The sequence below is a fragment of the Planococcus citri genome, chromosome 2 (assembly GCF_950023065.1).
Source record: "Planococcus citri chromosome 2, ihPlaCitr1.1, whole genome shotgun sequence".
In the NCBI taxonomy this organism is placed as follows: Eukaryota; Metazoa; Arthropoda; class Insecta; order Hemiptera; family Pseudococcidae; genus Planococcus; species Planococcus citri.
The window spans coordinates 26,880,081-26,907,304 of record NC_088678.1 but is presented as its reverse complement, the minus strand read 5'-3'; the positions used below and the strand labels follow the sequence as shown (position 1 = coordinate 26,907,304).

Genomic DNA, 27,224 nt, shown 5'->3' with positions numbered 1-27,224 from the left:
TACCAACAAATTACAAAAATCAAAAGAAATAGGTTCAATCTGAGAAACAATATCATTTAGAACTTTTTCATTGTAACGGTTTTGAGAACGTGTATTTAAAACCATTTGTTTTCGGCTATTACGAGAACAAAAAACATCGAAATTCAATTTCAAGTGTTGCATCATGTAGAGGACAAAATTCTCTTTCCAATGATACCACTATCTCATTTTTTATAAAAATTGTAGTTACGACCTTTTCCTAATAAAGCAACGATTTATAAGCAAGTATGTAGATAATCTTCAGCTTTTCATCTGATTGCAAGGAGATTTTTGCATTTTTGCATTTCGACTGCTTTGAATGATTTATGCTTTTAAATTCATCTTCAAACAACTCATAATAATGACATGCCTAAAATAAACGCCCCAAATTTTGTAGCAATTCAAAATTTGGCTTTTCATTTCACGACATACCTTACCTATTACCCACTCAAATAGCATGAAACTCAAATCAAAAAATATTTTCAAAATTTTCAATTTTTACGAAGGACTTGTGGTGCAAAATACACGTTTAAAAATATCAATAACATCAGACTATTTTCTCATATCTCAACCATAAAGTTGCATTTTTTTCTTACTCGGACTAATCAGTAATCATTCTTTCACAATAGGTATCTCATCTTCTCGTACAGGTGGCACGAGGCGGTTAATCCGAGCCCGAGCCAGAGCCATTAACGAATTGAGTCTGAGCCTGGGCTTCCAACGAGACATGGCAGCGCAGCTCGGAGAAGGCTACAATATTAAATCTTCTTTTTAATAATACTTCGAAATATACGATAATAATTAATATTAATCAAAATTAAATCCATAATACAATATTATTACGACGAAAGTGAAAGTAGGCAATCAGGTACGAGTATACCTACAACGTTGAAGAACGCATCAAAATCGGTGGCCTAATTGGGGTATAGGGCAGAGTTAACCTACAATGTATAATACGAACATTAATATACACGAATCGAGTACCTATATGTTATATTAAATCGTATACATCGTGTATATATGAGGCCACCATACAAGTGTTGTTGCAGCAGCATCAACAAACAGCTCTCGCCAGCGATTTGCTTAAATGTGTAAACGTATACCTACCTCTAATTATCGTTTTTCTCGTTGATGTTTCAGAGATTAATAAATCGCTGTTCGGATCTATCCGGCGGATAAACGGATAATTCGCGGTACGAGGATCATTTTCTTGAACGATTGTGCACTCGACTGTAAGTACACAAAATTAATACTTGTATCATGCTATATTTATTCTAAGGTGAATATGTATTTTCACACCGATAGAAGGGAGAGAACACTTTTTATTCTATGGATTTTGAAACAAATTTATCAAATTATCATCCTCAGTAAATGAGAATATTCAAGTGAGGATTGAAGTAGTGTTGACAAAATTTGCAACTACATCTTCTGCAAGCTTTCAATACTTTGAGGAAACAGATCTTCCATTCATTAAAACAATCTTTTCTGTTATAAACTGATCATATCTCGAGCTCTTGACTGAGAAAATTGATAGTAGAAACGACGATTCCAAGCCTCAAGTCTTAATAACGCACCCTACTGAGATTTTAGGAAGTCACAATCCAACCTATCGACCAATGACGAGTACTTCCTGTACGAGGAAACTAATGATGATGACAATGATGACGATACTACATCATAATTCGTCAATCAATCGCGCACACCCGCTATTTTTATTGACAACATTCGAGCAAAAAGCAACTGTTTCATTTAGAGAGGACTTTTTTGTAATTGACAGATCGATAAATCTAAAAGTGGATACGCTATAAGGTACATATACCTACGTAGAGTCGTAAAGCGAGCAAAAAGAAAGAAAAAGCAAAGAAACGGGTGGGTGGACGTTCTGTTCGCTCGTAATTAATCCACTTTTACATTTCTCATACTTCATATTATATGTACGTGTAAGTATAGTGCAGTTACGTACGTATGACGAAGCTGAGATGAGAATATTGGATATGCTATACATAGCTGGAGGTAAAATTGACAACCACACGATATTATTTTGTTGGGCGTCCGATTTGCGAGGATCATGTGGTCGATGACAAATTATCGTCATAAGTAAGTATATATGTATTATACGAAGCTGCAGGTTAGATTTGAGCTGCAAATTTATACCTATAGGTCCGGGTCTCGTTATAACGGTCAAGTCTCTTCGTCTTCATGTAACGATAGCGAGTTGAATGGATCCTAAAGGATTTGTTTTATTCGTATAATACATATAAATAAGTAGATACAAATTTTATTCAGTGATGCGAAATTTGAAAGAAACAAAAACATTACACGTCTATTTGCCCAAGTGTGACATTCGAGTGACGTCAAAAATCATCGATACCTGCACTTAAGGTAGGTGTTGTTATCGCACCAGACCACGTGCTAGCGTTACTCTTATTTCTCTGCCTTCTTAGGTATACCCTTTGCCAGTTCACACTTTTAACAACGTATTTCCATGGGTATGTTTCATTTGAAAATTGTAAGTGGCATCAATTCTTCAATCAAATATTCCTCAAATCTACTCATCAAACTCAAAGCATGGTTTTGTACAGGATTTCTTAAAAAATTAACATTATGGTGTTTTTTTTTTTTTTTTACCAAAACAGAGATTTATACAAAACTAGGAAATGCAGTTGAAAAGGTGAACGATAATTTCATCTTCTTCAAAATTGAACTCAGTCTGGAAAAAAATAATCTTGAAATGATTTTCAACGGACATGATGAAAATTGAAGGCGATATTAAAAAAAAAAAAATGAATCCACCATTGAGAGGTGATTTTTTTCAATCTCGATCCTCCATCTGGAAATGGGATATAAATTGGTACAAAATTCATTTACCTATCCGGTAAAATTCCTACATTCGAGTATTTCGATCAATTTCTGCTACACAATACTTATGAAAAAACAAGCCATCAACTATATTCGCTGATTGCAGGAGGTTTTGCTTTTGGCCTATTGATCGCTCTGTCAGTTTTGAATGTTTTCAAATGTTCTTTCGAATGTTGACATTGGTTCTATTGTAGCTTACTCATTCAGTAGTTCGGGTTTCGACCACTTGAAAGTGAATTTGAGATAATTAATCTCAATCAATTTACCGATAAGTCGAATTAACAAGCCATCAACTATTCGCTGATTGCAAAAGAGTTTGTGCATTTATCTACTCTTAGCTCATTTGACTGATTTAATGGTTCATGCTTTTGAATTTTTCGTTAAACAATTTTTGATGGCATTGGCATAAACAACATGATCTCACCTCAGACATTTAGCATCAATTTGAAAATTCAATTTTTCTGATTCTTCAGTTCCACTTCTTGTTGATAGAAAAATGTCTGATTTTTATAAAATATTGAATTCAAAAAATAATTGATTAAGTATACCATTTAAAAATTGTTTGTCAATTTTTTTTATGAATCCCGGCCCAAAATGTCAAATAATCATAAACGAAAACAACTGCAATTTTTGGAATTGAATTGAATTTGCAATTTGTAAACGACTAATACCAAAATGATCATTGATCATACAGCCTACAGGATATTTTTGGTACATTCATAACTATTCGTTGATTGGCTACCAGTTGAATTGATGAAATGATAAAAAGCAATTCAGGGGTTTCACGGAAAAGGGGCCTAGCTCAATTTTTTTTTTTTTACTGAATTTAAAAGTTCAAATTGACTTGAAATGTTTTCTATAGGCAAACATTTCCTAATTCGTTTTTTTTTCTTCGTGAAAGAACACTTCAATATCCCTGAATGTGGTGAAATTAATGAAAAAACTAATTCTAACAAAATGGAATCTCAACGCCTTTTGGAGACACAAAGTTTCAAAGTTTTGGTCAAATTTCTGAAAATGAAGAATTATGAGAAATCGATCGTTAATTTCAAAGAGATGAGTTTTAGTTTTTTTTTTTTCTATCCAACCCCTTATAACAAAAAGAACCTGTCGATGAGTCCGTTTACAATTTGAACGATACATAACCAATTGATTTTTTCTTTTTGATAACGCAAAATTGACAATTTTCAACGATTTGTGTTTTTTTTTTAGAGAATAGATTTTATTTAGTAAAAATGATGAAAATGTGAAACTAACATCATCCCTGAAAAGAATTTCACAATTTTCGGTAATTCTGAAGTCTCAAGCGCGATTTTCAAATTTTTCTAGAAGTAGTGGAATTCAATTAGGACCGCTTGAAAACAAAATCGTGACTTATATGATTGACCAATTCAATACGTTAAGCCAGATTTGGCATGAATTCCAGGCAGACATCTCCAGTGCATCGTTTTGACTAGCATTTTCAATGATGACGGGAGAATGGTGATGAAAAAACACTCCTAAAATACCTGCCTCAGCCTGGAAGTTAGCTCCAAGGTTAAAACAATGGATAAACCCTTTGAACAGATCGAGAATAACCTTACAACTCGAGTTTCAGTCACCCAAATCTATATTTCCACGCATTCTGAGGAAATTTTAAAATTCTGGGGATCAAAAATTCGCGCTGGAGGCTCCAGATATGACCGGAAATTATGAAATTTGATTCGAGGGAATTGAGATCAGTTTCGAAACAAATTTTGATCAGTTTTACTGAATAAATAATATACAGCTTATTCGTTGAAAAAAAAAAAGAAGGTAGGTACGCGTACAATAAATCACCAAAAATGGTAAATTTGAAAATTTTTAAAATGGTAAATTTGAAAATTTTTAAAATGGTAAATTTGAAAATTTTCAAAAATTCGTCCAAAAATCGAAGAATCAATTTTTACAGCTTTTTTGAATAAGGGCGTTTCATATCATGCGTTTTCCAAAAATCGCGGTCTCGTTCAGATCAGAAATGGACACTTCGAGATGTTCCCTCCTCATAAGCCCAACCAACAGTGCTCTAACAACATGTGTCATTCCGTAGGTAAAGGGCCCATTTGGTCGTTTTTATTTATCGAAATAATTGTGTTTTTAGTGAAACAGTTGAAAAAATCGAAAATCAAGGTTTTGATGGATTTCGATGTAGAACATATCCGACTATCTCGTGTCGAAGTATCAAGGCCGCAGGTGCGCCCCAAGCAGAGAAAAACGGAACTAAAGTTTTTCTATAAAGGGCCCATTTGGTCGTTTTTGCTTTTTAGCAGTAAATTCGCTTCCAAAAAAATACCCTACAAATTATACTGCACCTAGTTGCCAGTGGCAAACTGGTATTCCATTCAAAAACACGATTTACGTTGGTGCAGCGTTAGCTGTGACACTGATAACGGATTGCGGAGTAGGAGGTCTGGGTTCAAATCCCGCCCGGGGAAGAAATTTTTTGAAAATTTTTTTTCATGATTCTTATTTTTACAAATTGAATTTTGACAGAAAATGTAATTTAATCATTTTTTTCTGCTTTTGAACAGAGTAATGAATTTTTATGCAAAATTTAAATTTATTAATCATTGTTTTTCAGGCTTAAAATACTCATAAGCATGAAAATATTGAGTAAAAAAAATCGCTATTGCAGGTGGGTAGTAATATTTGACATCAGAAACAATAATCTTCAATTTTAGGTATGAAGGTTTTCGGGTTACATGAAATTTCAGCTTTTTTCAGAAAAAAAACTTTGAAGGCAATTTTCTCAAAAGTTGAGTTTTTCAAATTTTTAGTACTTTTTTGGAGGTTTTTTTGCACTTTTTGGGCTTCTATCCAGCTCATATGATTGCTCCGGAGGTCTACTTTACCCCCCCCCCCCCACCCCTAACTCAATATCGACCAAATGGGCCCTTTACCTGCGGAATGACACATATTCAAAATGCCAAAAAACTCAAAATAAAATGTGACACGTCATTTGTATTCGTAAGCTGTTCGAGAGTGCTGATTTAGGTCCCAAATTTTGAAGGAAATTTCAAAAAATAATGAGAATACGAGTATATTATTTATATACGAAGCTGGTTAGATTCGAGCTGCGAATTCATATTATAGCTGGAGCGGCGCTGCAGGCTGCTTCACAACAGTCCTGGAAGACGCTATAAGTGTATAAAAGAGAAATTAATTTCTAAACTGTAAGTGGCATCAATTCTTCAATTGAACATTACTTCGATCTACTCATCAAACTCAAAGCATGGTTTTCTACATGATATCTTGGATGAGCAAATTTTTTTTTGACCAAACAGAAATTTAAACGAGACTAGAAAAACATGATTCCTTCATTGATTAATAGTGAGTTTTTTTTTTTTTTTTTTTTTTAATAAATTTAGTCATATGAAAGGGAAATTTCCAAGACGATAGGTAAGTAAGAAATTTAAAATCAGTGATTAAAATTTGGAAAGCAGGAATTTAAACTTTCAAAATGAAGGTTTAACTTTTCACAAGGATCTCGAAAGATGTAAAAACCGTCATTTTAAATGCATATTTGAAAAAATTACAATGGAACATGATAATTTTTTAGAAAACTCATCAAAATGGAATCCGAACGTCATTTAGAGGCACAACGCAACGGTTCCCATTTTTGGTCAAATTTTCAAAAATTATGAATATGATGTGACATGATGAATAGGTATATCTAATGAGAAACCGATCGTTAATTTGAACGAATGAGTGATTTTTTTTTGATCCGACCCCTTCTAACAATGTGGAGAACCTGTCGAGGAGTCAGTTTCCGATTTGAATAATACATAACCAAGATTTCAGCTGCGCCAATTTATTTTTCCACTTTTGACGATTTTTTGATAATTCATGAATTGACCATTTTCAACAATTCATGTTTTTTTTTTTTTTTTTTTTTTTTTTTTTTAGAGAATACTTACATTTTTATTTAAAATAAAAATGATGACAATAATACGAAACTAACATCACCTCTCTCTGAAAATAATTTCACAATTTTCGGTCATTCTGAAGCTTCAAGCGTGATTTTCAATTTTTCCAGAATTCGTGCAATATCAATTAGGACAGCTGGAATTGTGACTCGTTCTTGACCTATTCAACAAGTTTAGCCAGATTCGGCAGCATTTTCAATGATGACTGGAAAATACTGATAAAAAAACACACCCGAAATGCACGCCTGGAAGTTTGGCTCAAACGTTAAAATATGGATAAACCCTTTGAAGAGATCGAGCATACCTAAAACTCGAGTTTTAGTCGCCCAAATCTATTTCCACGAATTCTGAGGAAATTTCTATTATTCTGGAGATACAACCCATCAGCTAATCGCTGATTGCAAAATAGTTTTTGCACTTGCTTTCACCATATTGGTTGATAGTTCCAAAATTTTGTAAAAAAATTATACTATTTAAAAAGAATAAAATCTGAATTACAACTATTTATTTATCTTTTTTTTTTATCTATCACTAATAAAAGTACAGCTTATTCGTTGAAAAAAATAAATGGTTCAATAAATAATCAAAAATGGTAAATTTGGAAGATTCCTATGACTTGGAGGTCGCCAATTCGTACACAGTCGCGTACTCCATTTTTTTGGATTAGATTTCTCAAAACTCCTCCCCAACTTCTCACATGAGGAACTCAACATTACGTCAGAAGGAAACTCGTACTCCACATGCTCCTCTACCCCTCACCCATTCCAATCTCTACGTCCGTACAACGCCGCCAGCGTGTAGGTGGCAAAGCACTCCACACAGCGTCCGGCATAACCATGTACCGCGTGTACTTAGCGTGAAATTAACGTTTTATTATTCGACTCCGCAGCCTCACTCATTGCTCACTATCTCAGTCAAAGCTGTCGTATTGAATGAAAAAAAAACCACGACCCTGTCACCACCCCGTTTCATCCGCCCAGCCACCAGCCGGGGCGCCCAGTACGCTTACATGGTATTTTAACGATGTGACCAAATCTAATTTGCATGACAATAAAAAAAAAATACCTGGCAAAAATATCGCAATTAACGCTAATAAAATGGAAAAAAAAAATAACAAACTTACAACCATTCGACCTTCCTTTGTTTATACGGTGGTACGTGTACTCTGTACTCGTGTATTCGACATTTAGCTAAACGTCGTACATCCACATCGTAGGTATACAACAGCAAGCAACAAAGATATACGCGACGATGTGTTTGAGTTGAGCTGTGCGAGTAGTGAGTACACACGATTTATTTGTAAATCGCTCGAGTGTGACAAGTTTCCCGAATAAATAATTCTTGAAAACCAGCTTTTCGAGGTGCTGCGCGCTGCAGCCATAGCCATCGCAGTTCGTATAGTACACGGGCATCGCCAGCCAGCATGAACGTCGTCATAGTGGTCGCCCTTCAATTTCACTTTCATTGTCTTTTTTCTCGCTTATACTGACTGAGGGTGCAGGGGACTGGACGATGGAAAATTCTATAATGAGCAAGATGGATTACGAGAAGAGAAAAGTCCAAGGATTTTGACTAAATTTAGTATGGAGACTTTCATATTTTGAGTTGGAAGTCACCCAGAAAAATTTTCAGATCTGGAAGTGTCTCTGGAGAGGAGATATGGGTCCTATCAAAGAGGAAGCATTTCCGAAAAGAAAATCGTGCTTTTTTCTTCCCTGTCGTTACACAACCTGTTTTGGAAAAAATAACCCAGTTTCAAAACATACTAGCATTTTTGAGGTTCAGCGTCGACTTGGGCTATTGCTATCTGAATTCAAGACGCTATTTTTCAAATATTTCGCATTAATTATGCCAAAACATCGAAAAATATCATTTCTGAATTCGAGGATATATTTTAGAATATTATAGTGGTGCCAATTTTTCGATCATAAATTTAACGATTTTTTTTTCTTCGGAAATGGTCCTTTCTTGAAAACTCATACTCGTAATATTGTTCCAACAGAACCACCTTCGGAGGTAAATTTTTTTTGAGTGACATTCGGTTCAAAATAAGGGTCTTGTTTTCTGATTGGATTTGTGAATATACGTATTATAGGAATAAAAAAATTGGGATAACCTGGAACGTACGATTGAAAATGACGTCATTTTCGTGTCCATGTGTTATGAAATTTTCTATAGTATAGTAAGTAACCAAGTATTTTCATTTCACTGAGTAACGGCGTCCCCGTTCTATGTCATTTTTTAAGTACTACCGTTGTTGGGATCGCGCATCAAGTATAGGTTTGGTATCAAAATGAATAATTATGCCAATATTGACTTCCAAACCATCAGTAAACGGGAGAAAAAGGCAATTTTTCTCCCTTATAACGAAAATTTTTTTTTTGTAAAAGGTAAATTTAAAAATCAATCAATGAGAACAGCTTTTTTTGAAACAGTACTTAATTCAACTGAGGGAGAAACCCTGGAGAGGGGATATGGGTCCTATGAAAGGGGAGGCATTTCCGAGTAAAATCGTGCTTTTTTCGTTCCGGTCGTTATACAACTTGTTTTGGGAAAACATGGTCCAGTTCCAAAATATAGCATTTGAGATTCAGCGTTGACCTAGACCAATGCTATCTGAATCAAAGACCTCGTTTAGAGTCTTACTGAGAGGTTGTGTAGCGGGGACTAGGGACTCCGAGTTACCCGCTATTACATGGGTAATTTATGCCTCGAGACGTCAGCCACACTGAGCTTTCATAAAAGTTCAGCAACATCTATCGAATTAGTTCGAGAGAGCCAACCACTGGAGCTGCGAAAGTAAGCCACTTCGCAGTTCTCCTTTTCCTAGGTTTTATACTGGCGACTAGGTGCAGTATAATTTGGAGGGTATTTTTTCGGAAGTCTTCGGAAGGATTCGTATGACTTGGAGTTTTTCATCTTCGCCCGGTATTCAGGATCACTCGACACTCGTGTATTGATATGAACATTCAATCAAATTCAACATTATATTATTCATAATTATCCTATTGATGTACTTATATACGTTATTACGTATTTCTTGATCTTGATTCTTATGTTTTCGTTTTTATAAAAATGTTGGGTAATTTGGTATTGTACACATACACATTACATACATAGAGTATCATTTTTATTTTCAATGCCAAAAGAAAAAATAAATTACTACCTACTCCATTGAAAAGGAGAAAGGAAAGGACCCATGTAAAATACATAATACATATGTACCTACATAGTACATAGGTACTCTAATGTAATTAAATTAAATATTAATTAATACAAATTCAAATATCATACTGGAAGTGGAATATCAACTCTCAAGCTTCAACGTGAGTTCAACTATAATACCTCATAGGTGCCCTTTTTATTACCATCATGATTATCAAAATACAACGTTAAAAGATGCGAAGATTTACGATTTTCATTTTTCAATTTTCATTCCCACATTTTTGGATTTTAATTTTTCAACGCTAGGCAACGTAATTGACTGAAATGGCGCACCAAAAAATCTTGACATTTAATTTTAAAACATAAACACGTACATTTTTTATTTTTCATATTTTATTTCCATTTCTATACGTGTCATGTTAAATTGTCATACACATAGGTAAGCTATTCCTCTATGTACATTGTTCTATCGATTTGTTAGTCAAACCGGATATTAGAGAGCTTTAAGCTCCCTTGAGTATTACAGTGACCAATTGGGCACACAAATTACGTCCTCTCAGGGGTAGATAAAGGTACCTTGGTTTGGGGTCCTTAACGGGTATAATAAGAGGTTTAACCCAACACAGTTGAAAATTTGCAAATCACATATTTAAAGGCAAATTCGCTTTTTGAAAAAAATATTTATTTCTCAAATATTTCGCATTAGGTGATTATGCCAAAACATCGAAGAATATGTATCATTTTGAAATCGAGGACATATTTTAGAATATTCCTAATTAGTGGTGCCAATTTAACCATCATTGTTGCCAATTTCAAAAAAATTGAATGATGTAGCAAAATCTCGTTTTTTTTGTAGGTACATATTTTAAAATTGGCAAGACCGAAAAAAAGTTGGCACTAGTATATTCTAAAATATACTTCTCTAGTTTCAGAAACGATATTCGCAATTAATTCAATACTGAAGTTTTCTGAAATGTTTACTTACTTGTTTTATTGAAGCAAATACATAGGTAAGGTAGGTAGAGGTACCCTATAAGAAAAAAGGGCATGGTTTTTAGAAAAATGGTCCAGTTTCAAAAGATAGCATTAGACAGAGTGCCTACTGAAACCAAAAATGCAAATTTCTTGCCTTCTTCGTGCTGTTTTCTAATTCCAGGATTGGGAGTGGGGCCTCTCATAAATCTATTTTGGGGTTTCATGAGCCCATCTTCATCGACCTTACGCTTATCTAAGTATGTAGTTGTACTTTCCATTGGGTTCCATACTCGTCAAACCCAGATATGTTTGGGAATCCCTAGTCATACAAGGTTTTTTTTTACTTCGGACATTCGGATACACCTTTTGGGACATTGGCGGTCATTTTGCTTCGGACATTCGGATACAGTTTTTACCCCCTGTGGTTCTATTGTATTCTACTAATCGGTACATTCGAATATGCGGCCTTTCATTTCACGATCCACTCAAGTTACTACAAGCTTCTTTCCATCCAAAAAACGAAATTTTGTTTCCCCATTATATGTAATATGTACTCAATATGTAAAGTCTTCATATGAAAACTTGGAGTAAAGAGGGGGGGGAGGAAAGTTGCGTAAGAATTCAACCTGCGCACCATTTCTTCCGCATTACCACGTCTTATGAGATTTTCTAGAGTAAGTAACCGAGTATTTTCATTTCACTGTGTAGCACATCCATTTTTCATGTCTTTTTAGGTATGGTCCAAGCCCTTCTCTGATCCTGAGCACTACCTTCGTTAGATTTATATCAAGTAATGGTATCAAATTATGAGGAATTCGATGGAGGAAAAATTGAAAAATTCAACCGTCATTCACGAAATCTGAAAATTGCGGACACTTTTGATCTCTTTCGCCTCTTTCGATGAATTAGCATAAGGGTTGAAGGTGTTAACATTTGTATGCTCGTTCAGATGGTTCTTCTAAACTAGAGATGTGCACTTTTCAGAAAAGTAATTTTGGTGAAATGAAAATCAGTGAAAAGTTCATTGAAAAGTGTGAAAAGTTGTGAAAAGTATGAAAAGTAAATCGTGTGAGTCTCATTTAAAAGCTCTCTATAAGAGCTTCAAATTGATGTATTTTTTGCCTATCTAAAACACACGAAAAAACAAATCATTTTTTTGATCTACTTAATCAAATAGTGGCAGTTTTGAGCCTTTCTAGAGCCTCTAACATTTTTGGGGTTTTCTGCAGTTTTGAAAAAAATGTTGTGAAAAATATCAAAAATGGGTGCTGAATTGCGAAGGGGGAGGAGTGGAGAGAGTGAAACTTGATATTCGACTTCATCAATGAGGTCAGTGATCTCTGATGAGTAAATTGATTGGTTACTCGTTTTTTTTTCAAAGTAAAAACTGAAAAGTGAAATGAAAAGTAGGAACTTTTCTTTTTAACTTTTCATTGAAAGAAAAGACTTTTCACTTTTCACTTTTCACACTGCACATCTCTATTCTAAACATATCTATTTACCAGAAAAAACTCGAAGCACTATTTTTTTCTTTTTTACCCTGTTTTCCCTATTTGAACATTGATTTTAAAATTTCCCGGGAAATTTATTCTTTAATACGAGCCTATTTAAATATTTAAAAAATGGACCTACGATAGTCCAGTCCCACAGATAAGGTACAACAGTAATAAAAAAAATAATATCCGCCAATAAATAGTACATGTGTGAAAGAAAAAAATCACCATCGGTAGACGACGGGTGTTGAATGATTCGAATTAAAAAATCTCGCGCGCCAAACGTTTCCTCGAATGTGCCTTATCTTGGCGGCACGCGTTAGAGGTTTGAAAATTGTTATTAGAGAATTATTTACCCAGTACCCAGTTACCCACCACGCTTCGCTATTCATCGGAGGGTGGCTTTTGATAATACGGAAATCAATTTGCCAGAAGCTTTACTCTTATCGTCGCATTTGCAGGCGCACGTGCTCTTCGCCCTCCGTCGTTATTTTTGTTGGTTTATTTTCGTTTAACATTGTTACAATATTTTTTCAAACAATCGTTTCGAAAAACTGTGTACAGATTTTTTTCTAGTCTCGAATTAGTATATCTATGTACCTATTTGTACATATATCTGGATTTCAATAAAAATTCCCAGCCTAATATGGGCCTTTTTTCACGATAAAGGGCTATCGAAAAATTCCTGGAAACAAAATGGACACCAAAATTCGAGGATTATGTTCAGATACTGGAATGGAAAAAATAAGAAATGGTCAAAAAAAAATTGAAATAACTCATCAATGATAAACCTCACTTTTTAGCTAAAAATTCAATTGTGATTTTTTTTTCAACTTATGTGTGTACATACATATCTAGTCTGAAGATTTCTTGTTAGAACCAATTTCCCTCAAGAGATGACTCCCTCACCTCTACTCATCCCCTTAGAAAAAAGAGTCAAAGACGGAAAAATGGAAAATGGCATTTCATCTTTCCATCCTTTGATTTTCCAACTCTCATCAATGTCCAAATACAATTTTCTAACCTAAATTTTGCTTCCATTATTTCTAATAAAAATTGATTTTTCCAATTTAGAAAACAGTTTTGTCAGTTTTAAAGAGAGAAACATTTTTGTTCCTTTACCTATATCGATACTCTAATTTCAACACCTCACAACTCACAAGCTAACATTTTTTCAGGACTCAAATAACACTGATTATAATCGAATGATTGAATCGTTGCAATAAAAAAAAAACATCATTTCATATGTAGTCAGTTTTATTGGAATCCTGCAAAATTTGTTGCTTGAGGGTTACCACTGTAAAACGAATAGAGGAGAGTTAATTTACTGCTTCTAATTTAAATTTATAGGTAGTAAGTAGTTTTTCTTTTTGTTTTTTGTTTTTTTTTTTTTTAATAATAATGAACCAAAATTCTGATTGAAAAACTAATTTCTCAATCGCCGAGCACATGGTAAAAGTACCTTACTACGTAGACCTTCTCTACATTAAATTAGAACCAAAATACCTTCACTTATACAAGACTTGAAACGCCAACCGAATTAACATTTCTAAAGATCGAACAATAAATACCAAACACACAAACAAATAAATACTCGAATCAAGCCTACGACGACGTTGGCAACTCGAGTGTGTAATATGTGATGACACCTTCTAGTGCGATCGTTGAAATACAGACAATGGTGTTTAGCTTATAAGCCAAAATCTCACGCAGCACCCTCGTTAAAATGTGATTGGGTCGCGTGCGCTACTTCTCTAATTCATGACATCGACAACAAGGAGCAAGTCATCTCGGTCAATAAGCTCATATTATATCATTTTGGTCATCGGGCATCGTTGAAGTGGCATTTTTATCTGTACTGTTTTATATTTTGAACAACGTTCGCGAATTTGAATGCTAATTCGGCACACGTCGTAGAGGTCAGATTTAACTCATAAATGATTAATCACTGTCGATGTCGATGTCGTCGTGGTTCGATGAATTTTGGATATTTCGATGATGAAAATGATATTAGGTACATACTTTGAGGATGGTTTTTTGGCCACAAATGAAAAGTGGACGTTCTAGATCGATGCTAAGCAGTACAGAAAGTTCGTTGTTTTTTATTTTTTTTTCATTCCACGTGTTCTACATGATAGAGATATCGAAAACTTGATGAACTAGAAATTTTTTTGCCAGCAAGTATATATTAGGAATTACATTTCAATTATACAAAAAAAAAAAAAATCGTAAATTTCGTGATTTTTCTCATTAAAGGGAAGTCCAAAAACACACCACACTATCAAACTTCTACACATTTCGATTCGTGGTGACTTCTTGGAAATTCAAATGAGTATAATCTATTTTTCGTGAAAAAAATCAATTGATAAAATTAAAATCTGGTTCCAATCTTATTTTTTACCTTTTGATCTCTCGAATCAATTGGTGATAATTTTAAGATTTTTTAGAACCGCCTCCAGCAGGTTTTTATAGACGGTCTTGTTTGAGAAAAAATGATGAAATTCAGCATACCTACATATTTTTGATCCCTGAAAATATAAAAATCTACTGGAGGCTCTAAAAGGGCCTAAAATTGCCACCAATTGATTAGAAAGGTCAAAAATAATGCACAAGGCTTTCAATTTCCAATCTTAAAAACAGAGGTTTTCCCGAAGAATTTGTTTTATTTTTTGCCATAATGTTCTGATTACAAAAGATATTCTGCTTCTGAAAATTAGGCAAATTTTCGCCTTCGACTCACCTCTCCCCCCCCCCAACCTCCCAATCATTCTATAATTACAATATAGATACACATAAGTTGACTGCTGATAACTTTAATTTTTCTTAACGGCATAGGTAGGTATGTACTTTTTAATAAAATAAGCAAACATACTTGGCAAAGAGTATACAAAAGAACAATCAGTTCGGCACAAAGTATAGGTATACCTATCTTTATTATTATACCAACCTAATTTTATGCGTCTATAATAATAATCAAATTATCAAGCAATAAATTAAATAAAAAAATCGAATAAGAACAGAACGCAGCTTAATCAAAACTATAGGTGCAAGTAGGTATACCTATTTTACGGTTTCGATTTCTTTTTCAAATTATCGGGTTTTTCGCTGCAGGTAGAGTTATCAACGGACTTATCGTTATCATCCCTCGAATCGTAACGTTCGTTGTATCCATTGGTGTTGGTAGAATGATTGGAAATACCATTGGTAGTGTTGCTCGAATTACTATTAATTGAATTATTGTGGTTTTTATGTTTGGAATGAATTCGTCTATATCCGTTGTTCACTTCGAGACCATTACATTTAACCGATTTGATCAGATTTCTGGGATAGGTTACATTTAGGCTCAATTTCTGTATGCATTCGTTAGCACTCGGGTTATGAGAATAATGGCAGTAATTATTATTATTGTTATTGTTTATCGAGTACCATTCGGTTTGTTTTTCTTGCCATTCCAGAACACCGGATAGAAGTCGAATGTATCTGAAAATTAATTAATGAATTGTTAGCTTTGTCAGTATTTCTGTTTTTTGAATTTTACTTGTAATTTGTACGATGTAAACAAGATTACTGTTCGGTTCAACATCTCTCTCATTCGTAAGTGGAAATAAACCAACTATCGAGAATAGGTACATATTTTTATCCCATAGATAGAAATCAATGAAAGAAGTAGGTATCAATCTCGAAATGAATTTTTAGTTCAAATAATATCACGTAAGTAGCTATATATTTTTCAAATTGAACATTAGGGGCCCTAGTGGCCTTCAACTTTCAAGGAGGACAAAACTTCAATCGGGTCATTCCACATCAATTGGATCAAGAAGTGATGGGGGTTCGGAGATTTTGATGACATCTTCCCTGTGGAAAGACCTTCCGAAGGGATGACCAATGGCGCAGATCGCAGCCCTCTAGCCCATTTTTAAAGCCATGCCAGGGGGTGTCAAAGTTTTCAGTGAACCTAAAATATCATCCATTTCAGCAGTGGATTACTCGATAACCGAGATACCTACCAAAATGGAACTTTTTCCCATTGTTGGAGGTTTTGAAAAGCTTTTTGGCGATATCATAAAAATCAGTGTTGCCACCTTTTTTCATCCAAAAAATTAGCTCAAAAAGTTTCGAAACGTAGTTTTCATATCGTTCACACTCTCAAAAATTCTGAAAAAAATATATTATGGACAACTGTTCATGCTGAACAACATATTAAAAAATTGGGATGGTAACATGTTGCAAAGTCAATTTAAAAAAATTTCAAGTTTGCGAAAAAATGCGATTTTTTGATATAAAACATGAAAAAAAGTTTTGATACGTGAATTTGACCCATTTGACCTCTATTTGTACGTATCTGTTGAAAAAGTTGAAAACCACCTTTCATTCGATGAAATAAACTCCTCACAAAAAAATCAAAATTCGAAAAAATTCAAAAAATGAACGAATTTTGATGTTTTTGTTGTGAGTGTAATTTTTAACAACTTTTTCATGAACTACGTCAGAAAGAGGTCAAAATAAGCCAACTGAATAAATTTGAACTTTTTTTGGTGTTTGAAATCGAAAATTGAATTTTTACGAATTTTGATTTTTTGCGAGGAGTTTATTTCATAGAGTGAAAGGGTATTTTCAACTTTTTCAACAGTTACGTACAAATAGGGGTCAAATGGGCCAACTTCACCTATCAAAACTTTTTTTCATGTTTTATATCAAAAAATCACATTTTTTCGCAAACTTTCAATTTTTTAAAATTGACTTTGCAACATGTCACCATTTCAATTTTTTAATAGGTTGTTCAGCATGAACAGTTGTCCATAATATATTTTTTTCAGAATTTTTGAGAGTCGGAACGATATGAAAAGTACGTTTCGAAACTTTTTGAGTTAATTTTTTGTCCGAAAAAAAGTGGCGACACTGATTTTTATGATATCACCAAAAAGCCTCTCAATACCCCCTAACTATGGGACAAAGTTCCATTTTGGTAGGTAATAGGTATCTCGGTTATCGAGTAATCCACTGCTGAAATGGATGATATTTTAGGTTCACTGAAAACTTTGACACCCCCTGGCTGCCTTTAAAAATGAGCTAGAGGGCTGCGATTTGCGCCATTGGTCATCCCTTCGGAAGGACTTTCCACAGGAAAAATTTCAACAAAATCGCCGAACCCCCACCACTTCTTGGTCCAATTGACGTGGAATAGTCCAATAGAAAACATTTCCCAGCACTGCTGAAAATTTCATTTGATTCCACTTCCGCATTCAAAGGACATTTCTCATCAATTTTTTCGTCTTTTTTTTTACATTTCAACATTATAATTTGAACCATGGTCTAATATTGCGAAAACAAAAATAAAAACGAATTACTTGATAGCCATCCGTAGAATCTCATTTTTAGATAACTTTTTATCCGGCGGATGAGTAGGAACCAATTTCCTCAATTCGGCAAAAGCTCCGCTCACATTTTGCTGTCGCCATCTTTCTCTACTATTCGTGAACATCTTTCTGACCACAATTCTCGGTTGCGGACTAATGTAGTTATCGTCTTCGGAGGATAAATCTTCAGAAACAAATTCATCCTCTGACTGAGAATCTTGGGTACCAGTTTTTCTCAATCGAGCGGGAGACGATGTGGTACTGTAGTCTGTACCTTCGCCATCGGCTGAACCGTTCAATTCCATTAAATGTGTCAATTTTTCATCTGGAAAGTTTCAATCGGAGGGGTTTCATTTCGATGCGAAGATTTTTACTAATTTTTCAATACGTAGATATTATAGCATCCAGTATCATACAAGGTGTCTCATATGAAGCACGTTTCATATAAAAAATTTAATAGGATACCAGTTTCGATAACTAGATGTTCAGATGTTGAGCCAGAATTTAAAAAATTGCTTGAACAAGGCGTCTAATCTTGGAATTTGAAGAAACTCTTGAAGAACACATCAGTACTATATGAAAAAGCCCAAGAAAAGATGGTAAGATAATGTTATATTTTTGGCTGCTCTAGAAAGAGCTGAAAAATAATCCTGAAACTTCTCCCGGAAAATAAACGGCTAGGAAAAGATTTTTTCCGAAATAACTGCTGAATTTGATGAGAGAAAAAAAAATAAATCTTACGAAAAAAGGGCTCAAGATTGGCCAAAATTATGTAGCCTATTTTTAATAAAACTGATGGGAAAAATTATAACTATACTACTTATGGGTAGGTATATTATGCTCTCCAATTCCCAACCTTACGTTTTGAGTACATAAGAATCAAGTATTAAAGCATCAATAATATGTATTATACTACCTACTAAAGCATTCATTCAGAGAGGTAATCGATACATAAATTGAAATTACAGCCTCAGGTGTAATCTCTCGTTACAAAAGTACTATTCTCTACAATACTTACATGGACCAATTTTTAAACAATCGCAAACAAGTATGCATAAATTAAGTACACTTGCACATTAAAATTAAAGAACAGGCCAAATATTTAGAAAAATGAAAAGCCACGACACAGTTGAAATTTAAAAAAAAATGAACACTCGCAAAATTATTTCAAAAAACGTCGTGTAATCTGATACCCCTAGTTGTTAGCTTAATCGAATTAAACTTCGATACGAAACCCTATTGGTCCGCGTTAAAGGGGTAGTTGCCACGCCTACTTTTTTTTTGCTGCGCAAAGCTTCATATAAATTGAACTGAGCTGACTAAAGGGATGTATAGTTTAGGTATTTCCCTTCGCAAAAGATACGAATGCGAGAACGTTGTTGTTAAAAACTATTCGTGCTGTCGAACAAAACAATAAAAACAATAATGGTCAGTTGTTGTTGTTTTTTTTTTTTTTTTTTTTTAGTGAAAGTAAAAATATTCCAGAGTAAGTGCACTTGAAATCCTTTTCTTATAATTGTATTTTATGCACTTATCTGTACATTTATTCGGACTTACGAGTGAAATTCTACTTCAAATGAAGTCTTTTCTTACTTTGGACCGAATGAAGACAACTTTTGCGATTTTATAGGTACGCTTATTTGTCAATGTCTCGCGGTTTGTGTAACGTAATTACTTATTCTAGCTCTTTCTCATCGTACCAGGTAGATTAAAATAACGAAAAGCTATCTTAATTATTAAATCCGAACTCACATTATCTACTGTTTAGCCTTTTCCTTCCTATTTCATATCGCATGCCTAATTTTTCTAATAGATTTACACAAGAATGAAAAAATCCTTGGTCTTACAGGTAGGAGTCCATTTTTTTCGATTTTTTGATTTTCTCATCATTGGATAAATGTTTGCAAGAGCTTTCCAATCAACAATGGAATTTTTTATGTAAAGAAAAACTTTGATAAAGCTAACTTTCGGCTCCTTACCTATCAGCAGCTTCGCTGCAATTTGAAAAAAATTTCTGATTAAGAAATTAAAACTAAAACCCTAAATTGAGAGGTAAAGATCTTATAAAAAATTACGAAAGAGGCCCGTAAAATTTTGAAAATCAGTATTTCACAGCATGTTCACTTAGATACAGCATTCGTTTGAAAACTAAATAATCTCTACGATGCCAAAAGTGTGATCTTCAAGGCTCATTCGAGAGTACAAATTACAGAATTTCTGAAAACAATGACAATTTGCTGACTCTACTCGTAATATTTTTCAAAACTAAAATGAATATTCTACAGAGAAGAGGAATATGTGAGACTCACGATGAGATGGAAGGGATGCGGCGGGGGTTTGAAAATCCTAAAATACGAAATTTTGCTACGATTTAAACGTTTTCAGCTCTAGAAGAATAGCGAAGCACTTCAAAAATATTGAAAAAAAATTGCGAGTATTTTAAACCCTTTCATCGGCTCGATTTCAAGTCTCTCGTATTTCAAATCAGTAAAAAGTATTCATTTCAACTTTATAAATCAAATATTTTTGGATCAGTGTTTTCAAAAATTTTGGAACACAACCGACCATCTTGCTTTAGAGTAATAAAAAAGCTCATGCGGTAACAAAATGTCTACAAGTGGAGTAAAATACTGATTTTTCAAAATTTTAAAACATTCAACTTCTATCACTAGTCCCTTTCAAGACCCAAATACTCCGTACAAACGCCAACACCCGAATGAAAATGTTATCGAAAGTGAAAAAACGACGAAAACATTCAACTATGTATTTACAAAAAAATTAGCCGTCTGTGTTCCAATATTATTTGGAATTAATTCTTGATTTTGAAGTAAGTTACAAATTTCCAACATTTCCCTAGCTTTTTCAAACGGACGAAATTCCCAAAGGCGAATACTTTCTCTAGATGCAATGTAGATTTTCCAGTAGCAATACAGAGAGGTATACTGTAGGTTGCATTCGACTATTTTTGAAAAGTTGAGAATACACATAGATGCCGAGACATTGTTGGCAAGATTCTGAGTCTCTAACTCAACTTCATGGAGTTTCAAATGTTGAAATTTACAATGAAAACCGAAAAAAAACATCGTTTTGATGATAAATGACCGTATTAAACTCATTTATGTAAAAATAAAAAAGATTGTTTTTGCTTCAATTTTTTCACTTTTTCAGAAGAGGATAAGTACAGTATATTACGACTTGGAACGCACTCATAAGTCATGCAAAACCTATTGAAAAAAAATGAAAATACTGCGAACTGCAAAATGAACGTCTTTACTTACTCCTAAAATGGATATTACACGATAAAATATCATATAAAAAAATTCCATCTGAAAATAAACTTCATTGTCTATCATCATTATAATGTCAAACATCGAAACCTCGGTAGACCATTGAAGATTCAGGTCAGATATTCATAATTTTTCCTCATCCAACAATTTTTTTTCATCTTCTTTCCAACTACTCAAAAAAAAAAAGTCGCAGGCGACCAACCTAACTGAACGCTCGGCTGTAATTCTGTCAGTAGGGATTTTTTACTGGTTGAAAATCTCCATTTCGAAAAAAAAATTGAACAAGTCCCAAACGCAAACAGAATTCCATGAAGAGAATATGTAATTTGATTTGTTCAAGGGATCGTGCGCTGCATATCGTTAAACGAAATGAGACAATAGGAGAAGTAAAACAGATTAAAATTTCTGGAATTTTGAAAATGTGTTATTTTGCTCGTAACTTTTTTACTACTGGATTTTCAAATGGAGAAAAAAATTTTTAATTTACACGAAAGATATAAAATTGTTTTTTTAACGCCCTGGGAAGGAAATATCGTATTCATCTTGTTCTGAATTACACGATGGGAAATCTCGCCCAAAAAAAATCAACAGATTTTGTCCAAAATCAGCACCGACCTTTATTTCGAGTTGAAAATAACTCGGGAAACAATTTTAGCTCCGGAGCGTGCCCCTGGAGGAGAGAAAATAGACCTTCAAAGAGGGGACATTTTTGAAAAAATCACGGGTTTTTTTACTCCGGTCGCTACCCAATCAGGTTTGGAACTTTCAGGGTTTTACTGAGCAGTTGAAAATAGCAAATCGTTCGTTTTCGGATAAATTCAAGTTTTGACATTTTTTTCTTCTCCAATATTTTGCGTTGATTAAGCCAAAACGTCGAAATATACAATTCTTCAAACTGGGGAAATATTTTGGAACGCAAAGGTATGTACCAATATTTTAGTCAGCGTAAGTTTTTGGCTATTTTCCTTGAATTTTTGAAATTGGCAATAATGATCCAAAAATTGGCACTACTCCGTTCTGAAATATTTCAGTTTCAGAATTTTTCCTATTCCATGTTTTGGTTTGATTATTGCGAAATATTCTAGAAGAAAAATTTTCAAAACACGAATAATCAAGTTGAGTGGCAACAGGATAGAAAACTTTTATCGAGAGCACATCTGTCCATTCCCAGTGCACCTTCGGAACTAAAATGTTTACTGAGTGACTTTCTATTCTAAGCAAAGGTTTTTGCTGAATTTGGTCAAAATTTACTGACTTTTTGGGGGGCAATCCATCCTAAACTACATTGCTTTTTCCTCGAGACTCAAATTAAATTACGAGATACTTTCAATAGGTACGTATAATATCAATTGAATTTTGTAACCCATCTCTGTGTTTCTAATCGAATTTCGATTCTTGTTTTTTCAATTTTCTCGCATTTTTAAAGCTCTGAGAAATACGAAGTATTGTGCAAAAAAATACAATAAGGCAATTTTCCAAAAAAAAGTAACCTTCAATTTTTTAAATTACCTCAGGCAAGGCAAGGGTAAATGTGATATGAAAAATTGAAACCACATCCTACTCGTATATCTACTAACGAAACTTTGGGGAAAAGCGCAAACGATTATTCGCATCGTACAAACACGAACTCTCGAATGAAAAAGACATCGAAAGTGAAGGCAACGACGAAAACGCCCAACTTTCCACAAAAGAATACAGAACCGAATTTCATTTGAAATTTCTTAATTTTGGAGTAAGTTACAAATTTCCGACATTTCCCTAGCTTTTTCAAACGGGCAAAATTCCTGAATTTTTCCTCCCATATGATTGTAATTAAATTTATTTAAAAGTAAAGAAGATTTGTTTTCCCTTCAATTCTTTCAGTTTTTCTGAATGGGATTTATGTATTTTTACTTTGAACGCACTCGTAAGTCATGCAAGGTCTATTAAAAAAAAAAATGAAAATACTGCGAACTGCGAAATAAACTTCTTTACTTACTCCTAAAATGGATATTACACGATAAATTATCATTGAAAAAATTCCGTCTTTGGGGGAAAATTTAGGAACCTACGAAATAAGTAAATAGGTGAAGAGAAATTAAAATTTTGATTCTCCTCATTTTTATCGCTGGACCGTTGCTTTTGGCAGAAAAACAAAGTTTAGTGATGAAAATGTGGATAAAATAATTTCAAATCCTTCATTTCTAATAAGTAATAATTTAGATTGGATTTTAAAATTTTTGTCTGAATATCTCTAAACGAACATAAATTTCTGCACAATTATCAATAGTTCTGTTTTTTCAACGCCATATGGGAAGGAAATATCTTATTCATCTTGTTCTAAATTATTACACGATGGGAAATCTCGCCCAAAAAAAATCAACAGATTTTGTCCAAAATCAGCACGGACCTTCGTTTTGAGTTGAAAACTCAGAAAACATTTCAGCTCTGGAGCGTGCCCCTGGAGAAGAGAAAATAGACCTTCAAAGAGGAGGTATTTTTGAAAAAATTGTGGTTTTTTCACTCCTGTCCCTACCCAATCAGTTTTATGATTTTTTAGGTTCTACTGAGCAGTTGAAAATTTGCAATCGTTCATTTTTGGATAAATTCAAGTTTTGAAAATTTTTTTCTTCTCTAATATTTCGCATTGATCGAGCCAAAACATCGAAACAAAGGTACAATTCATGAAACTGGGGAAATATTTTGGAATGCAAAGGTGCCAATTTTTTTAGTCATTATTGAAAATTTCATAAGTTTTTTGCTATTTTTCAATGTAGAATTTTTGAAATTGGCATTCGTGATCCAAAAATTGGCACCACTCGGTTCCAAAATATTCCAGAAGTTTTCCTTTTCGATGTTTTATTGGTCTGAATTAATGCGAAATATTCTAGAAGAAAAATTTTCAAAACACGAATTAACAGGTTGACTGGCACAGGAGAGAAAACTTTTATCGAGAGCACATCCCTCCCTTCCCAGAGCACCTCCCGAACTAAAATGTTTTCTGAGTGACTTTCTATTCTAAGCAAAGGTTTTTGCTGAATTTGATCAAAATTTACTGACTTTTTTGGGGGCAATCCACCCTAACCTACATTGCTTTTTCGTTGAGACCACGATTTTTCGAAAATACTATTTTTTCAAGAGCACCATTCGCCCCCCCCCCAAGACACCTTCAGAACTAAAATGTTTTCTGAGTGAGTTTCCATTCTAAGTGAAGATTTTTGCTAAATTTGGTAAAAATTTGCCAACTTTTTTTTTGGGGGGGGGGGGGCAATCCATCGTGACCTTTATTGCTGTTTCTTTGAGACTCAAATTAAATTACAAGATTCTTTTTATAAGAAAATTGAAGAACTGGTACCAAAAAATATGAAGAAGATTGAAAATATTTCGAATACGTTCTCAATACATTATGGAAGAAGACATGTTAGTTGTTAGTACATATTTCTCGTCTCGTGTCGAATTCTTACAATGGGTTGGTTTCTCAATAGGACTATTATAATATTAATTGAATCTTGTAACCCATTTTCGTTTCTAATCTGATTTCGATTCGTGTTTTGTCAATTTTCTCGAGTTGTTAAAGCTCCAAGTCTCTGAGAAGTACGAAGTATTGTGTAAAAAATACTTACATAAAAGCAATTTACCAAAAAAAGTGACCTCAAATTTTGAAGTTACCTCAGATAATAAGGGTAAATGTAAAATGAAAAATTGAGTCGATTTATATTCCAATTTGAAAAATTGTACTTAGAGTAGTCTCATTTTGATATGTTGCACAAAAAATACTCCAAAATAACAACTTATCCTGAAAATTTCATACAGATTGGTTGGTTACTTTTCTAATACTAATTACCCTACACTGTCAAAGTGAACTTATAATGAATAAAATGATCAATAGTGTTTGTCATTTTAATGCTATTTCTAGAAGCACTGATATACTTACCAACGAAATTTTTGGAAAAAGCGCAAACTATGCATTTTTTTTCAATCGTTTGCTTCCCCCGTAATGACACTATCAGAAGGGCAAACAATTATTTGCCCTGTACAAACACGAGCTCTCACGAATGAAAAAGACATCGAAAGTGAAAGCAACGACGAAAACGCTCAACTTTTGACATGAGAAAATCAATTCGAAATTCGCACATTTCATTTGATATTTCTTGATTTTGGAGTAAGTTACAAATTTCCGACATTTCCCTAATTTTATCAAAGGGGCAAAATTCCCGAATTCTTCATCTTGATGTATGTAGATTTTCCAGTAGCAATACAGAGAGGTATACTGTAGGTTGCATTTGACCATTCTTGAAAAGTTGAGAATAAATGCCAAGACATTGTTAAAAAGATTCTGAGTCTCTAACTCGACTTCACGGAGTTTCAAATGTTGAAATTTACAATGAAAATCGAAAAAAAATCATCTTTTTGATGATAAACGATCATATCAATAAAAATTCATTTAAAAGTAAAAAAGATTGCTTTTGCTTCAATTTTTTTCACTTTTCGTCTGAAAAACTTCATAGCCTATTTTTCATTATAAATGTCAAACTTCGAAACCTTGTGAGAAATTCAAAATTTTTCCCCATCCACACAATTTTCTTCGATCATCCTTCTAATAACTTTTCAAAAAAAAAAAAAAAAAAAAGTCGTAGACAAACCAACCTTACTGGACGTCTGGCTGTAAGTCTGTCAGTAATGATTTTTCACTATGTAGTATTGCAGCTGAAAAATCTCTATTTCGAAAAAATTTCAAACAAGAAAACTTCCCAAACGCAAACAGAATCCTATCAAGAGAATAATTTGAATGTACGAGTACATCATGAAATTTTATACGTCCTGGGAAGGAAATATCTTATTCATCTTGTTCTGAATTACACGACAAAGGAGTATCCTCCTATAAAATCTTCAACCCCAATGGCACTTGACCACTTACAGCCCTTACAGCAGTGTTGTTAACTTAAATTTTCAAAAATCCCTCATTTTCTTAAATTTTGGAGAAAAACACATCGCAGAATTAAGTAAAAATCCCAGATTTTTTTCACGTTTCAAAGTTCTATGAATGGTTTGGTGCGTGAAAAAAATCGTTTTTTCAAGTTTTTTAATTCATTTTCAAAATTAAATTAATGCATAAGAAATTCGATATAACACATTTTTTGATTTTTTGTTTCCCTTCCTCCTTCCTGTTTACGTTCAGATTCATTAAGTTTAAAAATCTGTTAGTTCTTATCCCAAATTTCTCCATTAAAAATGTTGAAACATGTTGGAAAAAATCCAAATTTCTGCCAAATTGCTAAAACTTAATTAAAATTGAAATGAAAAATCATAAAATGTAATTTTTCGCGGTTTTATTTCATGCTTTTATCGGTAACAGTTAGTAAGGGACAGTAATGCGCAACCATAAAATAGATGAGAATTTGATAACTATCAATTTTACGATTATTTTTTCAAATTTTCATGTTATTAGCGAAAAAAAATGCAAAAATTTCAATTTTATCCCTAAAAATGAAGAAAAATTCCAGAAAATTATGAAATCCTTGAAAAATCTCAACCTACTTTTCAAATCTTTGAAAATCCCTTCATTTGGGGATTAATCCCAGGGGTTAACAACTCGTACATTCTCGTCAATCGAACACATCACGATGGACCTGTCTCCATAATTATTCTACGCGGTTAATGACTCAAAATATACGCCACCGCGACATGACACGAACCGTTCAAGGTGAACCTCAGACCGATAATCGGTTGTAAACGAACCCATATTCTTATTAAAATCGCCACAGTTCATTGATGCCGATTGTTTTTTTCCACCATCGTCGCATCGGATCAGTCGATCTCCTCGAACCGGTCACTTTTACACGCTAACGATGATTAGCCAAGTCTCGAGCGGCGAGTCATACACCACTGCACGTAATCCACCATATTTATACTTCGGTACCTACATACTTATGTTTTTTCTACGCATAATTCACGTAATCCAAATACCAAGCTGTGCAGGTCGCCGGCCGGTCCACTTGTAATACCTTATTCTTTGGTATGATCCAGCTGAAGAGAAACACGCGCACGTCACCCAGCATAACTTACTACACACATGCCATCGTCTTCTCCCATAATTAGAAAAAAATCAACAACAAATCAACCACCAAGAACGACGACGACGAACAA

The 27,224-nt window shown here is 33.8% G+C and overlaps 2 protein-coding genes across 5 annotated transcripts in view; one reads left to right on the top strand and one right to left on the bottom strand.

The window, feature by feature from the left end:
* Positions 1–27,224, top strand: part of LOC135835252 (dentin sialophosphoprotein-like) — a 196,633-nt gene that overhangs the window by 35,464 nt on the left and 133,945 nt on the right. For all 3 annotated transcript variants that reach the window (XR_010556848.1, XR_010556849.1, XM_065349423.1), the window contains exon 2: positions 1,159–1,250. The gene's annotated coding sequence lies outside the window, so the exon portion shown is untranslated. The remainder of the gene's footprint in view (positions 1–1,158; positions 1,251–27,224) is intronic.
* Positions 13,816–27,224, bottom strand: part of HLH3B (Helix loop helix protein 3B) — a 28,863-nt gene continuing 15,454 nt past the window's right edge. Inside the window, exons 1-3 of one of the 2 annotated variants that reach the window (XM_065349427.1) lie at positions 18,830–20,057; positions 17,803–18,136; positions 13,816–15,934 (exon numbers count right to left, since the gene is read on the bottom strand). In XM_065349427.1, the coding sequence (XP_065205499.1) occupies positions 15,520–15,934; positions 17,803–18,116 (729 nt within the window). In that variant the 5' untranslated portion in view covers positions 18,117–18,136; positions 18,830–20,057 and the 3' untranslated portion in view covers positions 13,816–15,519. Of the gene's footprint in view, positions 15,935–17,802; positions 18,137–18,829; positions 20,058–27,224 lie in introns of those variants that run through there. The other variant, XM_065349426.1, reaches the window with a different exon arrangement.